The sequence below is a fragment of the Pleurodeles waltl genome, chromosome 4_1, assembly GCF_031143425.1.
Source record: "Pleurodeles waltl isolate 20211129_DDA chromosome 4_1, aPleWal1.hap1.20221129, whole genome shotgun sequence".
NCBI lineage: Eukaryota > Metazoa > Chordata > Amphibia > Caudata > Salamandridae > Pleurodeles > Pleurodeles waltl.
This window is the reverse complement of record NC_090442.1, coordinates 589,578,131-589,595,396: the sequence shown is the minus strand read 5'-3', so window position 1 is coordinate 589,595,396 and position 17,266 is coordinate 589,578,131. Positions and strand designations below refer to the sequence as shown.

At 46.4% G+C, this 17,266-nt stretch overlaps 1 protein-coding gene across 3 annotated transcripts in view; it reads left to right on the top strand.

Moving 5' to 3' along the window:
* WASHC3 (WASH complex subunit 3) overlaps positions 1 to 17,266 on the top strand; it is a 118,061-nt gene that overhangs the window by 54,411 nt on the left and 46,384 nt on the right. For all 3 annotated transcript variants that reach the window (XM_069228977.1, XM_069228976.1, XM_069228975.1), the window contains one exon: positions 2,816 to 2,944. In XM_069228977.1, coding sequence (XP_069085078.1) covers positions 2,816 to 2,944 — 129 coding nt within the window. The remainder of the gene's footprint in view (positions 1 to 2,815; positions 2,945 to 17,266) is intronic.

The window sequence follows — 17,266 nt, the reverse complement described above, 5'->3', positions numbered from 1 at the left end:
CAGAGAGTGATCCTTCCTCCTCAAATCCAAGTGAATAGTGACCAGGAGATGGAGAAAGCACTGGGAAGAGCCACTTCCTTCCTGTTTAAAAAAAAAAAAAAAGGCTTCTCAATCTGAAAAACAAATTGCAAGGTCCATTGGAGAAGAAAATCTAGTCAAAACTCTCTTTTTGACTAGATTTATAGTCAAAACTCCCTTTTTGACTAGATTTAGGTGTATCTGGAGTAGAGATCTACTTAGAGAAATGAGTTTGCCCTTGTGAACGGCACTGTTTTGGCCATTGGCATGGCTGGAAGCAGTGTGAGCGAACGCGGAGTCTTGTGCACGCTATCTAACGGCCTGGGGGTATTGTGGCGCTCACGAGAGACCACCAAAACCAGTCTTGCGACCGAGAACGAACTCCGCTACATGCCAGAGTGCGGAAATCGGGAACTCCGTGCTACTCCCCTTAGCACGAAGTGCCCGAATTCTGCAAAGTCCACCGGCAGAGCGGAGGTCTATGCCCAGACCTAATTGTGAGGCATTTGAGATTGATATTTGACATGGAGGCTAACCTATTCTTCAACATTTAGAAACATAAGAGTGTTTTGGGTCAGTTACCAGACACCCTTAATTGTTGAGAAACAAATTGACCAGGGTTGGGGCGGATGATTTTGTGGGAAAGTCTCCTTGTCCCTCAGAGTTTCTCCCTCTTTCACAAAAGCTGTTTTTCCTTCTAACAAGTCCTAAAAGAGAATTGTGTTTTTCACAGATCCTGCTGATGTGGTTAATACTGTCTCCAGGGAGAATGATGCTTTGACCCTTACCCCAATGGCAACAAGCTCTCCTCAGAAGGTGTATCTAAGCAACATCCTAAGTCTTTATCAGGGTCTTAGTCACACTTTGGATTTAGGAGTCAAGCCTTGGCAGGAAGATGTGAAATCGCTTGGTCAGTGTTGTTATGGGTCCAGAGACATGTCACCTTCAATGTGTTCTTGTACGAGATGAATAGGAGTCTGAAAATGGCTTTTGTTGTAGGGGTCATGATATGGTCATATCATCAGCCAGTCTCCCAGTCCTAACAGACAAAGATAGCTTAGTTTTACAAGTTAACAACATTTCTTATCTCTTGCTTTTCCAGAGTCAGTTCGTTCTTGGATCTCTATTAACTGTTTTGTAGGTTTTCATGAGTTGTCAAATAGAGTAGTGGAGAAATTCAGCTTAAGGACTTCCTTTCCTAAAGTAGGATTGTCAATCACCTTTGAGAAAATCGAGACAAACCCTCAATCTCACTTTATTGTGCCTTTGGGTCCCAGTTTCCTTCAGCATTGGAGGGATCATTTAGAAATTTATTTTTGTGTGTGGGCTGTTAAACAGCATCTGGAATAGAAATTTTGATGAGATTCAAGTTCACAAGGGCAATGGTTTTCCAGATTCTTTGGTTGTGGCTGCACCAAAGAAAAGATGTAATGCAGTTGGCTCAACTTCCTCAGATCTGACAGCGAAAGAAAGTAGATGATGCTATACAGCAGTAACCTTTTATTCCACTTTCTTTTGTACTGCCAAGATCTTTGATTTCTTTGATAGATAGATCCTAGTATTACAAATTGCAATCTGTTAAAATATTTAGTCTTACTTTGCTTGGCCCGCTTCTCTCCTATCAGCATTAACAGTGCCTTTGTGGCATTAAAACATTTTTTATCCATTCTTCGATGGACTTAAGTGCAAATTAAGTTTACCTCTGTTCTGATTATCCTGGAGGCTGGAAAAAATGTTAGATATTGTCAACACGTTAATGAAACCTCATACTAAATAACCAGCAGGACATGCAGGTAGCCATCAGTAGCCCAGAGCCATATGTAATCTGTGCATATTTTTAGAGTATAGCATTACCATAGAGGTGGTTGTGCACTGCCCAGATAACCTCAGCTGATTACGTGAAATAGAAGCAATCCAAATAAGTAATGCCAAACATGTAGCAAGCAGAATCAGGGAGGCGTGTAAGTGGATATTGGGCGCTGAAAATGTAATATGAACACATAGTGCTTTCTGATATTTCGAATTAAAAGAATAGTTGCCTCAGCCCTGTTTACTGGTTATCAAACATGCCCTCCTCCACTGCCCTGCTTGCTTGTTTCAGTCCGAGTAGTTTACCACAGCTTTTCTTGAAGATTATGGACTGAAACCTCACTGTTTCACAATATCTCAATAATACATAATTGTTAACCATTAGGATATTACAGTTCTGCAATGTTAACCAATAAACACTGTTTTTCTGAAGCATTCTGAAAGAATTAAAAATGGTTTGCTTTGTAGACTGTTAAATTGTATACCAAATGATCTGTTGGATTCTCAGCTGTACCCCAGGTAGCAAATCTAGCAGATTTTAATCTTTAATGTAAGCATTTCCTGTTTCTGGGTGCCTTTTGAATAATTTAAGTAGAATGCCAGTAAGCTTACTTCAGTTATAACACATAGGAGAGCTATAGAGAAGAGAAGTAAACTGTGTAGTTCTTTGCTTTGAAATGTATGATCAAAAGGTTCTGTAGCAAACATCTTGGAATACAACTATTCAATGAGATGCTGCTTGTAAAGTCCAATGTTAATTCTTAGAACTTTGGCAACAACTAATAAATCCTGCTGTATAAAAATGTAATTCACCCTTCCTTTCATACTAACAGTGAATAAATCCCATAAGTTTCTCTCTTTTTTTTATTGACTGAACTTTGTGATATGCCTCTTTGCACTCTGGCAGCAGTTCCAGTCCCTGCTCCTGTGAATTTCGGGTCACCATGTCACCCTTATTTTGATTTTCAACTTCTATTTCTGATTTCAGCTGTCTTCCATTCCTGGTCTTGAAAGTGTGAAACTTGAAGTACATAATGCAAATCATATAACCAATGGCTTTGTGCCAGCACCACCCGGTGATTCACTGCAGCCTTCACCGGTCACTCCTCAGTCTGAGGTAAGTAGCCATGACTTGATACCAATTTTAAATTTGTTTGTTTTTTGGACACTGACCTGAAAAGAGAAAAGAGATGTAAAGGGCAGGTACCAAATTTGTTTTGGAACATGGTATTACTTATAATGTTGGGCAACTAATTCTTGAGGTGACTATGTCACAGAAATAATCGTATGGTTACTTAAGGTACAAAGAAATATAAGAATTGCTTGAAATGGCATATTTCTTCTGATAGAGGTTTGTAACCGTCAATTTCTCCTGGTTCCATACTGGATCCAGAGAATTTCCATGGCAGTTCCCTCATGTGTCGGTAGGTGGTGTTGTGCGATTCTGCATCTGGCCCTTCCTGCCCCGCATCTGATGTTGTGGCCACTATAACTGCAACATCTCTGTATGCTGAAGTCAGTTCCTTTCTATCCACACCTTCCAACTTGCATTTGATGCTCCATCGTATCCTGGCAGCTTGAAAGAATTCCTATTCCCTCATTTTTTTGAGTGTCCTAGGGAAATCTCCCCTCTGAAAATCACAGGATTTAAATTCTGCAGGGACTGTAACCGTTGGATGTAGGTGACAGACACCTACAAAGTCTGCCTCTAGCATCTTGGCTTCAAGGACAACTCAGCATTTTGTGACTACTGCACAAAGATGAAATGAAAGGCCATCCGCAACTGCGAAGCGAAACTTGCCACTGTGGAACTCAAAAGAAAGTCAAAGAAAGCCTCATATTGGTTGAGGGCACGGGCATGCTCTTAAGGCAGATCTTGCAATTGATCATTGTCAAAGTCACGAAGCATAAGTCATTTGCCAGGTCAGTGAACTGCTCTGCATCCCGTAGCTCCACCTGTAAGTAGACCCCTCGTTCCCCTGAACTCCTGACCTCAGTCAGGAGTTCGAGGCCCTCCTCCACCTGCAGGCTTCTGCCTGCGCTTCATCCCTGGTGTCTAGTGGGGAGCTCTGCTTTACTACTAGGCTGCCCTCTCCTCCTTTTTCTTGCTTTGCTCTCTGTGTGTTTTCTCTTCCATGTCTGTCCCTTTGTGCCCCTTTTGCCTTTCACAGTGCTCCTTTTGCCTTTTCGCCTCGCTTCTGCGTTACTCTCTTTTCTTGTATTTCTCTCCCCTCACTCCACTCTCTCCCCTGCCGCTGCTACCCGTGCAGCCCCGCCCCCTCCTCTCTCACGCTGCATTCCCGCTGCTGCCCCCCCTTGGCCGCCCCCTTTTTTTGTACCGTTTTTCACCCCCGCTCCTACCTCCCAGCTGTCCTCTCCTCCCCCCTTCCTACTTAATGGCTCCCGCTGCGCGGTTGGACGAGCAATACCACTGACCTGGTCAGTGAACTGCTCTGCCTCTCATAGCTCCACCTGTAAGTAGAGCCCTCGTTCCTCTGAACTCCTGACCTCTGTAAGAAGTTCGAGGCCCACCTCCACACACAGGCTTCTGCCTGCACCTCATCCCTACTGTCTAGTGGGGCGCTCTGCTTTCCTACTAGGCTGCCCTCTGCCTCTCTCCTCCTTTTTCCTGCTTCGCTCTCTGTGTGTTTCTCTCCTGTGTCTGTCCCTTTTGTGCCCCTTTTGCCTTCTTCCTTCCACAGTGCTCCTTTTGCCTTTTTGCCTCACTTCTGTGTTACACTCATTTCTCGTATTTCTCTCCCCTCACTCCACTCTCTCTCTCGCGCTGCATTCCCGTTGCTGCTGCCACCACGGTCCGCCCCCTTTTTTTGTGCCGTTTTCCGCCCCGCCTCCCAGTGTTCTCTCCTCCCCCTTCCCTACTTAAATGCAAGCCCGTCTGTGCCTGTCCGTGCCTGGACTGCGCCAAGGGCCGGCACCCCTGCTTCCCCCCACCGCCGCAACACTCGTCTTCGCTACGACGCCTCCACGCGCTCAACGCTGGCCGCTCATCCACCTGCTAACAAACCTCCCCCGCAGCTCAACCATGGACCCTTCTGCTGCCAGAACTGCACCTTCACCAGCCTCCACGCCAACGACCCACCCGCCAAGACAGGACGCAACCACCTCAGATGCATCCTACTCAACACCCGCTCCGTCCACAAACACGCCGTCGAACTCTGGAACCTACTTGGCTCAGCCTCCCCAGACGTCGCCTTCCTGACCGAGACCTGGATGAACCCCTCCTCAGCACCCGACATTGCCATAGCCATCCCAGACGGCTACAAGATCACACGCAGGGACCGCACCAACAGACCAGGAGGAGTCATTGCCATCGTCAACAGGAATACTCTCAGGATCACGACCAGCACCGAAGACACCCTCAGCACCGCCGAACATCTGCACTTTGAGATCCACACGGATCCAAACACTACCCTCAGAGGGACCCTCGTTTACAGAATCCCCCCCCCAACCCCAACAGCAGTTCAGCGACTCCATCTCCGATGTCATCAGCACGCACGCCCTTGCATCCACAGACTACATACCCCTCGGGGACCTGAACTTCCACCTTGAGAAAACCAGCGACAACAACTCCACCACCCTGCTCGACAACCTCGGCCTCAAGCAGCTCATCACAACACCTACCCACTCCGCAGGCCACACGCCTGACCCCATTTTCTCCGCCAGCAAACATGTCTCCTTCAGCCACACCACCGAACTCCATTGGACCGACCACTGCTGCATCCACTTCTCCTCCGAGAAACCCACAACACACCATCACCCGCAATGGATTCCCCACCGCAGATAGAACAAGGTCACCAAAGATCAGCTGATCACCACTCTCTCCCGGAACCCACCTATCGACACCGCCATCTACACAGCAGCCCGCAATCTCAGGCGATGGATCGACAACTGTGCCAACACTCTCACCCCGATCAAGAAACCCTCTAACAGACGCACCGACAGAAAGGCCTTCTGGTTCACCGCCGACCTCCAAGAATCCAAGCAAACATGCAGAAGCCTTGAGAAAAAGTGGCGCCGAGAACAGACACTGGACAACCACACAGCCTTCAAAAATGCTATCTGCTGACACTACCAACTCATCCGAACCGCCAAAAGAACTGCCTTCAAAGAACTCATCAACAACAACGCACACAGCTAGAAAGAGCTCTTCAACATCGTGAAGGAAGTCTCCATCCCCGGCTCCAACATCGACATCCCGCCATCACAAGACCTCCCTAGGCACCTTCTTCTACCACAAGATCGCAGACATCCATGACAGCTTCAATACCCAGGCCTCCCCGTCAACCATGGACTCACAGTTCACCAGCCTCCTGCTCTCCTGGACCCACGTCAATGACAACAACACCATCAAAACTATGAACACCATTCACTCCAGCTCACCATCTGACTGCTGCCCTCACCACATCTTCAACAAAGCGAGCTCCGTCATCGCACCCCAACTCCGGAAGATCATCAACAGTTCCTTCGAGACCACCACCTTCCCGGAGAGCTGGAAACACGCCGAGAACAACGCCCTCCTCAAGAAACCCAAGGCGGACCCAGAGGACCTCAAGAACATCTGGCCCATCTCCCATATCCCCTTCCCGGCAAAAGTAATTGAGAAAATTGTCAACAAACAACTGACCCATTTCCTTGAGAACAACACTCTGGACCTGTCCCAATTCAGATTCCGCAGCAACCACAGCACCACAACCGCCCTCATCGCTGCCACCAACAGTATCAGGATCATACTTGACAACGGCGAAACCATGGCCCTCATCCTCCTGGACCTCTCGGCCAGGGTGTCGACACAGCCTCTCCCCACACCCTACACACACGCCTCAATGACCCAGGCATCCGCAACAGACCCATGGACTGGATCACCTCCTTCCTCACCGGCAGAACTCAGAGAGTCCACCTCCCTCCATTTCAATCTGAAGCCACCAAAATCATCTGCGGTGTACCCCAGGGATCGTCCCTCAGCCCGACCCTCTTTAACGTCTACATGGCGCCGCTCTCAAACATCGCCAATCTCACAACCTCAACATCGTCTCATACGCCGATGACACCCACCTGATCCTCTCCCTCACCAAGGACCCCGCCACTGCAAAAAACAACCTCCACAAAGGAATGAAGGCCATCGCCGAATAGAAGAAGAACAACTGCCTGAAACTGAATTCTGACAAAACGGAGGTCCCCCTATCAGCGCCACACCCTCCGCATGGGATGACTCCTGGTGGCCTGCCACACTGGGACCTGCACCAACACCCACTGATCATGCACACAACTTGGGATTCATCCTGGACTCATCGCTATCAATGACCCAACAAGTCCACGCCGTCTCTTCCTCCTGCTTCAACACCCTCTTCATGCTTCGGAAGATCAACAAATGGATCCTCACTGAAACCAGCAGGACGGTCACCCAGGCTCTTGTAAGCAGCAAATTGGACTACAGCAACGCCCTCTACGCAGGAACCAGGGCCAAGCTCCAGAAAAGACTGCAACGCATACAGAAGGCCTCTGCACGCCGCATCCTGGACGTCCACAGCCACATCACAGCCCACCTGAGACCTGCACTGGCTCCCCGTCAACAAGAGAATCACGTTCAAACTCCTCACCCAGGCTCACAAGGCACTACACAACACACAGTCGGCTCTCCTTCTACACCCCGACCTGACAGCTTTGCTCCACGGACCTTGCCCTCGCTACCGCCCCACGCATCCACAGAACGACCACCGGTAGCAGATCGTTCTCCCATCTCGCCGCCAAGATGTGGAACACTCTTCCCACCCACCTACGACAGACACAGGACCTTCTTATCTTCAGGAGACACCTCAAGACCTGACTGTTCGATCAGTAGCAACCCTCCCGCCCCCCACCCAATCAGTGCCTTCAGACCCTCACGTGTGAGTAGTGCGCTTTACAAATGCTTTGATTAATTGATTGATTGATTTTGAAAAAGTCTAAAGAAATAAGTCCAAACATTGTTTTCCTTCATCCTGCCACCTCCACCATTCAGAGATGCCTGATGCTTACAAGTACCTTTAGGCCATGGAGTTTTTTTTCCCACCTATCCCCCCGCCCTTTTGGAACAGATTCCTATGCCGCTCCAGATGCACCCTGACTTGCCTGGGCCATCGGCGTTGCCACAATAGGTTTGTGAGCTCAAAACATCCCTAGATAGAATCTTTGGTAGACCGTCGGACCCTCTGGAGTACCTTTGGGCCTTACAGTTGCGAGGTGGCCCTGAGTATGGTCACCTCTGGTGGGCTCGTTCCCGGCTGTGCCGCTCGACCTCAACCCGTGGCCAGTCCTGTGGCCGACAGTTTTATCAGATTCAGAAGCCCTACTGTAACTCCCCCTTTTCCCTCATTCCTAAGGGCACAAACAACCCACTATTAAACCCATTCAAATCCTGAACAGGTTTATGATGATGACAATGGTGAAAGTTAGAGCCCTTATGATAATGAAAACTTATTCTTGGATTGGCAGACTACCAGTGGTCTGGACATGTCAGCAGACATTGGTCTTTCTTCCCCTAATCCTGACACAGCTACAGCGTAATCTGCCTTCTTTGCTACTGTAATTCCGAGGGCATAGGACATACTGCTGGGTACCTAGTCAGAGCCAGGATCTCTCCCTCCAGTTAATAAACACATTGCAAGGCTTGAGAGACTTACACCTGGGAATTCCCCACAGAACACCCCACCATGGAAAACCTGGTGGTGCAGCAGTTTTCAAGTATACTCAAGCCCAGCTTGTTTCCCGCTACCCCTTAGACAGGGAGTTTAAACATCTAGAGACATTTGACAACTGTAGCATGTCATCTGCCGGCCTTACGATCAGTCAACACAAACTGCTGCCTGGTGAAGTACTTGCATGCATTGTGGAGCAACATAGTGGACATCTTTCTAGCTGTCCCTGATGTCATTCGTCTCACCCTGCAACGCCTTATTCAAGAGGGCCAGGACGCAGCAAATACTCCATACGTTTGGGTCTGGGCACTACCGACTGTCTCAGTAGGGCTTTCGGGACACGTGTGGTGCTTCTGGGTTAGACCAGGATTCGCTCCACTTGCTTGTCTAACAGCATCCAACAGTATTTTTTGGGGATGCCATTTGATGGTTCTTGGCTTTTTGGATCACAGGTGATTCGGCATTGGTAAGAGAGCAAGGTCATGGTATCCTCTCTTGGCCTAGCTCTGCCTGCTCAGCAGTTCTCCCACCAATCACACTCGGGTAGATGCTTTGGTAGAGGATACCAGCAGAGGCAACACCAGAGTGCACCTCAACAACAGTATGCTTCTCAGTCCTTTTAGGGTAGAGACAGGGGATCAGGCAGACAGCATCCAGGACCCCAGGCCCCACACGCTTCCCAGACCCCAAGCTCCCCTACTTAGTTGCCTCAAAAGTGTTTTAAATCACCCTCAGTGTCTCAAGATCATCCGGTGGGATGACATCACTGTCTACCTTAATGGGTAGAGGAGCATCACATCCAAATGGGTGCTGTAGTTTGTGGAAGGTGGTTACTGTCTACCCTAGCTGTCACATCCCCTGGATATGCCTCCCATAGCACAGTCCCTTCCAGAAGGCTACTTGTCCAAACTCAGAGTGGAAGTTCAAGGGAGTCATAAAGAGGGTGATGGCATGAGAGATCGGACTGGCTGTTACTCCGATTATTCCCTGGTGCTGAAGAAGGGCGGAGACCTTTGTCCCATTCTCGATCTTTACCCTCTGAAATTTCAAAGTTCAAAATCATTACACTGGCCCAAGTTCTGTCTGCCCTGGATCCAGGAGACTGAATGGTTTCGTTGCAGGCCTCGAAAAATCATAAAAAAGTTACTAGACCTGTGGGTCGAGTAACTTGAATAATCTACTCCACTGAACTGTAATGTTACATGACCTGTAAACTCTCAGATGGTGGGATCCTAATCAAATATTTTAGTTTACAGATTCATTCTTACACATGAGTGCACCTTCTGCTGTACAAAAACCTCTTTTGTTTGATTAAATAGAATAAACGTTTGCTCCATGCGTATATAATAAGAATCTAGCCCACATATAATGGTACACATGATCCATGACTTGCCTCTTCAAGCTTCACTTATAGAATTGCCACCAGGGCAGGAGGGTTTCTCAGTTTATGATGAATAAATATATCACTAAAGCATGATGTAGTAGCGCACTGCCATTTACAGACAAAATTCCAAAAATTCCAAGAAATGTCCCAAAACCTTGCAGCTTTACTGATACAACTAAATGGTGTATTAACAAACAGATCTTCGCCAAACCCCACCCACCCCCTCGCCCATTTAACCAATTCATCTCCTAAGAAAACCTTTGGATGGCCTTCATCCCCTTACTACGACAAAACAACTTCACGGCTGCGTTGGATCTGAAAGATTTCTACTTTCACATCCCCTTACTTCAGCACACAATTGGCACCTTCTCTTCATGGTAAGTGGAAAACATTGCTGATTCAAAGTTCTACCTTACTTTCAGCTGCAATGGTATTTATCAAGTGCCCTGTACCCATAGCAGCCCATCTGCGCAGACATGTCATTCATGTGTTTACATACCTCAGCGAGTAGCTGATAAAGAGTAGCTGTAAAGTGCAGTGTCTAGCATGCACCCAAACGGCTACAGCAGTGTCTCTGCTTCACAAACTAAGCTTCACTATCAGCACAAAAAGTCACATCTCTAATCGCCAGCAAATTCAACCCTTCCTAGGATAAGTCCTGAAGCCAGAGGGAGGCAAGTCATACCCAAACCCACAGAGGGCGTTGACATTCCAGCAGCTGCTGCCTCTTTTTCAGGTACACTGTCCCATCACTGTATGAACTATGATAACACTATTGGGCATAATGGCTTCTTGCAGAGCAATTGTCCTTAACGGATTTCACATGCAACCTCTACAAGAGTGTCTATTGTGGCAATTGACACAAGCAGAAGGGCATTGGGAGGATTTAGTGTTGGTAATGACAAGGGCACAGCATTCTCTGCTGGTGGAGTACAACAGTCTGTTGATCAGCAGTCCCTTTCTAGACCCCATTCCGCAAGTGATCATTACCACAGATGCCTTTCATGGAGTGGGGTGCCCACCTTCACCACATGACAATCCAAGGTACCTAGTATCCTCGGCACAAAGGTCGCCACATCAGCTACTTGGAACCGCTAGCCATTAGACTAGCCCTCAAAACATTTCTTCCAATTCTCTAAGGTAAAACTACGCTCCTAAAGATAGACAGCCATATTCTACACCCAGAAGCAAGGTGAAACCCGCTAGGAGAAACCAGTTGCTCAAGGGACCCACATCTTTCACAGTTAGCACAGAAGATTAGGCATGGGACAGCCTGCTACAACATTCACCTCTTTGCAGAGCATCTTCTGGGAGTGGACTAAAAACGTGCAATCCTGCTCAGTAGGATGCACCAACAGGTACGAGTGGGATCCACCAGATACCCACTTCCCCAATCCAAAGGGCAATGTGCTTTCGATCAGTTGGTCAGGGATATCTGCTTACGCCTTTTTGCCTCTTCCCCTCATCCCATATGTTGTGGGGAAGATGCAACTGGTATCCATGATTCTAATCTTATCTACACCAACAAGGGATTGACTGCCATGGTTCTCAGTGCTTCTAGAGAAGGCAGTCACCCCTCACAAGAAGCTTCTAGCATGGCCTGACCTTCTCCCTCAGCATCATGGTCATCTCCGACATTCTGATCCCGAACAACTTAATCTAGCACTTTGGCACCTGAGGACTCGGAGTTTGGGTACTACAAGAATGCATGGTAATTTTGCAAGATGTTAGGAAACATACTTCTTGTACTTGCTACACAACGAAATAGGAGAGATTTATGCACTATTTGTTCTTTACAAACAGATCGACCCTTTAACAGTTTGCTACAAGATATTATTTGCTAGCTTCTACACCTTTACAACACAGGGTTAACATATTCCTCCATAAGACTACACTTTACTGCAGTTGCAGCATACCTTCAGAACAGACAACTTGTTTCAATCGATAGGGCAGCTGTTATTAAAGCATTCATGGAAGTGCTAAAAAGGGTTATCCCACTAAAACCACCTCCTGCGCCTGGATGGAACTTAAATAATGTACCCAGCATGACTTAGTGAACTTCCTTGTGAGTCTCTCCATTCGTATGCATTACAATATCTTTCTTGGAAGTTGGCTTTCCTCTTAGTAATCACTTCAGTTAGACGTGTTAGTGAGGTGGAAGCATTTACAATAAAGGAAACATACATTCAAGTTCACAGAGATAGGTCAGTTCTTTGCACTAACCTGAATTTTTTAACTAAGTTTGTCTCATCTTTCTACATCAACCTAACCTGTCTTTTACCCAGCCTGTTAAAAGAGCGCATGCTTATTTTATTAACAGAAATAAGCCTTTCAGAAAGTTCAATCAACTTCTTATAGAGTTTGCCAAACCCTGTAAGCTGTCTGCTATTTCCAAAGCTGGTATTGCCTGATGGACAGCTAAGATAGAGTTCTGCAATTCTACAGCAGGCTTTGATTGACCAAGCCATTTTAAGGAATCTTTTTGAAACATCTGTGCCATTTGCAAGCTAGTCACTGCTTTCTGGAGGAGCTGCTTTAAAATCTATGCAGAGCATGTGTATCTATAGCCCCACAGGCACATGCTCATGCCATATGCTCACTACTGTGTTTCAGTGTGTGGGGAGGGGGAACTAAAAGGAAGGGAAAAACTTGCCTATCCCACCACATTGTATAGATCGGTTAGCGCCCTAGCCTCCTGCCAGTATTTTTCCCAGAACTCGGCCTGCCTGTTTAATGACAGCCGTGGCGCTGATGCGCCTAAGGCAAACCCATCCGTGCCCGAAAGGGCCCAGGGGCCAGGGACGCTGTACCTTTTACATCAGGTATTCTTACTTACTTGTCCTCTTCCTTGCTCGAGCTACGTCCTCATGTACAAAAAGAGTGTAGGCACTCACTAAATGTTCAGGGTGGGGAGAGGGAATGTGGTCATTATACATTTCATTTTATTTCTATAGAGTTGCCTCTCCCTACTCCAGCTAGGGCAATTGGGGGTTCAAGTGGGAAATCCACAAGCATTTTTTCTGGGGAAGGGAGTTCTTTGGAAGGAACTCCAGGAAGAGCCTATAAGATTTTTAGTGTAAACTGTCGTCCCTGGTAAAACATCCACAAAACTTATTTGATTATTTTAATAGATCTTAACCCTGATGCTAGGTTCATTACAGAGACTTGGCTAAATGAAGCCTCTGGTCCGGATATTATAGCAGCAGTACCGCCTGGCTATGGTATTTCGCATCTTGACCGGAAGGTCAAAAAAGGGGATGGGATTGCGATCGTAACGAGGGACAAGTTCCCTTGCGAAATAGAGAAGCTTGAGATCTTGGACTGCGACCTCTGCGATTCTACATATCGTTGGCTAAGAAGTTCACCAGGTCAGGTGCTTTAAGTTATCGTCCCCCAAGTGCAGTTAGTAACTGGGTTTCCAAGTTAATAGAGGAACTGCCCTCTACTATTTTTTTTAAAGGTGCCAGTTTTACAGTGCTGGGAGAACTAAACCTCCATTTTGAGGATAAAACAGATAAGATTGGTCTGTCCCTAATTGGGGAATTTTTAGCTTTAGAGCTAAATTAGATTGACCACCTCCCAACTCATATAGCTGGGCATTTCTCTAATTTAGATACCATTTAATCAGATAGGCCTCTACCTCTGAAATGGTCTGATTGTTATGCTATTCCCTACTCATTCCTAATTGACTCCCAACCTCTCAATAAGGTCAAACGGTCCATGCCTCATGGGAGATGTTGGGTTAAGCTGGATGTTCAGAAATGGAATGCGCGGCTAGAGGAGTCGTTGCCTGTCTTAGATAATTCAGTAGAAGGCTCTGCGCAAAAAATAGATAGTTGGCTTAGAGCCCCTGCAGATATGCTAACGCCCTTAAACCGTAAGCACAATCATAGATCCTTACCCCCGGCACCATGGTTTACTGACCACTTATATAAGGAAAATAAAGTTTGTAAACAGTTATAGAGAATCTGGCATAAATCGTATCTTCAAGGTGACAAGCATACTAGAAAAATTGTAGACAAGCTAAGGCCTCTCACTTTATAGAGAAAATTACAGAAACCAAAAATTGTCCTAAGACACACTATAAGTTGGTGAAGTCACTTGCAGATTCGTCCAAACTAACCCCTAACATCTCCCTTTCTCAACTACAATGTGATGAGATTTCTGACATTTTTGTCAATAAAGTTGAGGCTATTGGAAACACCTTTTTATCCACAGGTAAGGCACATGAACCTACTGATACCCCTAGTGCCAGGACTTCAGTAACATATTTTGAGTCTACAGATTTATCTTGTGTACGGCTTGCCTTATCTACCTTGAAATCTGGCTCCCCTTTAGATCCGTGCCCCCCAGACTTCTTAGGCAAGCTCTCTCAACAAAATCTAGAGCTAATTGTCCATCTATTAAATCAGTCTCTACTTAATGGGGAAGGTCCTAGTCGCTGGAAAACAGCTTTAAGTTACCCCTCTGCTGAAAAAGCCTAAAGCTGATTAACGGATATGGTCCAGCTATAGGCCCATATCCCTTTTACCTATATTTTCAAAACTGTTAAAAAAACATGTAAATCTGCAGTTAGCATGACTCATTGAACAGAATGATCTGCTCCACCCCTATCAGTCGGGCGTTTGTGCAGGTCACAGCACTGAATCTACATTGCTTGGGGTCACTGAATTCCTGAGACATAAACTGGGTGGCGGAGGGGCATCTGCACCCCTGCTTTTAGACTTGAGTGCGGCCTTCAACACTGTCAACCAAGATATATTACTCAGGAGACTCAATGGCTTGGGTATACGAGGTAAGGCGCTCGCCTGGACAGCATCCTTTTTGGAGGACCGTTTCTTTCAGGTCCGCTCGAATCAATAGAGATCTAGGCCACATGCTCTCACGTCAGGAGTGCCTCAAGGCTCCATTTTGAGCCCTTTACTTTTTAATCTTTATGTGAAGCCATTGGCTAACATCTTCCAGGGTTTTGGCCTCACTCTCTTTTCCTACGCAGATGATACCTAAATTGTGGTTTCTCTGTCGTCAAAGGACCAGTCAACTGTGGCTGCACTTCCTCTCTGTCTTCAGCAAGTGGCATATTGGATGTCTGCAAATTTCTTAAAGTTGAATACTGATAAGACTGAGGTACCATTGGTCGGTAAATCCTCTATACCATGGGGCCCACACCTTTGGCCGGCATCCTTGGGCGCTAGTCCACTCCCTGTCTCGTTGGTAAAAAGCCTGGGATTGTGGTAAGATCAGGAGCTGTCAATGAGGCAACAGATAATTAAGGTGGCTGCCACCTGCTTTGGCATCTTGAAATGGATGAAAATATTTCTTTACTGTATTCCATTTACAGCCCAGCATACCATAATCCAAGCATTAGTTATGTCAAGGCTGGATTACAGAAATGAAGTAACAAAAACCTTATTAAAACTTCTTCAGATAGTACAGAATACTGCGTTGCGTCTTTTGCTTCGCCCAGAAGTTTAGTAGCTCTGCCATCTTACTAAAATCTCTCCATTGGTTGTCTGTGGACAAGCGGGTGCATTTTAAAGCACTCTGCTTTATGTATAAATGACTCCGCAACCCTACTTGCTTGAGCTCTGAAGTTACCTAAGATGTGCCTAGGCATACTATCAGAATTTAGCTGTTGTCCCTAGAGCTCGGAGGGTTCGATAACGTGGGTGTTCCTTCTGTGTTCTAGGACCTATACTCTGGAACGACTTCCTGTTACTTTTGAGAAACTGTAACCCTTTTGGAATTCCGCAAACTGCTGAAAACCTGGCTGTTTGAGCATTTGTGTATATAGCTCTTGGAGGACTGGTTGTCGATTTCCTGTAACCTTAGCTAGGGCTGGAAAACCTGATTGGTAGCCATGCACATTATAAAGTGCGTAATCAATCAATCAACATGCTACGAACTGAAAGTTTTATTTAAGCTGTAACCATCTGTTCGTAGAGAATAGTGCTGTACATTCACATGCTCCCTCACTCCTCCCTGGAAGGAGGTGATTATGACATATATTTAGCATAATTTACACATTTTACTCCGATCATATCAGCACTCTCCCGCTGAGTAAACACCTTACACTTAAACTACTCAGTCTTCAGCGGGGAAAACAATCTGAGGTGGAGCCATTGTGTTGATGCGCTCTGGGATAAGGAAGGAGTCACAACAGTCTTATGACTGCCTTCTTTCAAGAAAAACAAGTTGCAAACATTCAGCCCCAACACTAGATGGCAGAAGAATGAAGAGCATGTGAATCAGCAGCGCTACAGGCTACGAACAGATGGTGACAAGGTAAATAACATTTTGTATATATTTAAATAATATGTGTTAGAAATGGCGTTTCTGGTAGGCAGAGGTATAGATCCTGTCCAAGCAGGAACCACAATTCTAGTGAGGATAAGTCACTAGCACGCCTTAAATTAACCTGTGCTTCACCCCCTAGTAGATTGGCTCAGAGCAGTCAGGCTTAACTTAAGAAGCAATGTGTTAAGTATTTGTGCAAAACTTTAAAATACTACACCTGGTTAGAAAAATAGATCTTAATTTAATGAACACCACAAAGCCAAAATGACAAAAATCCAATAAGTAAAATCGGAGGTATGAATTTTTAAAGACGAAAGTGAAATGTAGTGCTTAAAAGCATAAAGCACTAACTAGGGTTATCTGTTCACACTAGACCAGTTCAAATCTGAAATTCCAGGTCAACTGAAATGGAGCATATGTCAAATACAGGGACAAGGCTTGGCCTGCCACAAAAGTACTTTATTTGCATCCACGTCGATGGAGGTACACCTGTTCTGAGCGGCGCAACGGCATACCCACTTCCAAGGGCCCAGGCCTGGGTTGGCATCCTTTGACAGGGCAACACTCACAGATGGCAGAGTCCAGATGGCGTGGCAGGAAAGTTGGATGTCTTTTGTGTCCCTGAGACTTCAGAAAACAAGAGACCAGTCAGCTGGCCCTTGGAGTCACTCTGGTTGTTAGGTTCAAGTGATGTGGGCCCAGTCCTTCTGACCCAAGCAAGGAGGGCAGCAGGCAGCAGTCCAGCACAGCAAAAAAGCAGTTCTTCCAAAGCAGCATTCTAGCAGAGTGACAGTCCCTGGAGCAACACAGCAGTCCTTCCTGACAGAGTATCCACAGGTCCAGAAGTGTATTGAGGGTCAGAAGTCCAATTCTTATACCGAGTGGTACCTTTGAAGTGGGTGAGACTTCAAAGAAAGCAGTTGAAGTGCACAGAGGTCCTCCCTTTCTGTCCTGGCTCCAGAGACATTACATGGGGTTAAACAGTCCTTTGTGTGGGGACAGTACACAGCCTATTCAGGTGTAAGTGTGAGGCTATGTCCATCTGCTCCCTCCCATCCGTCCC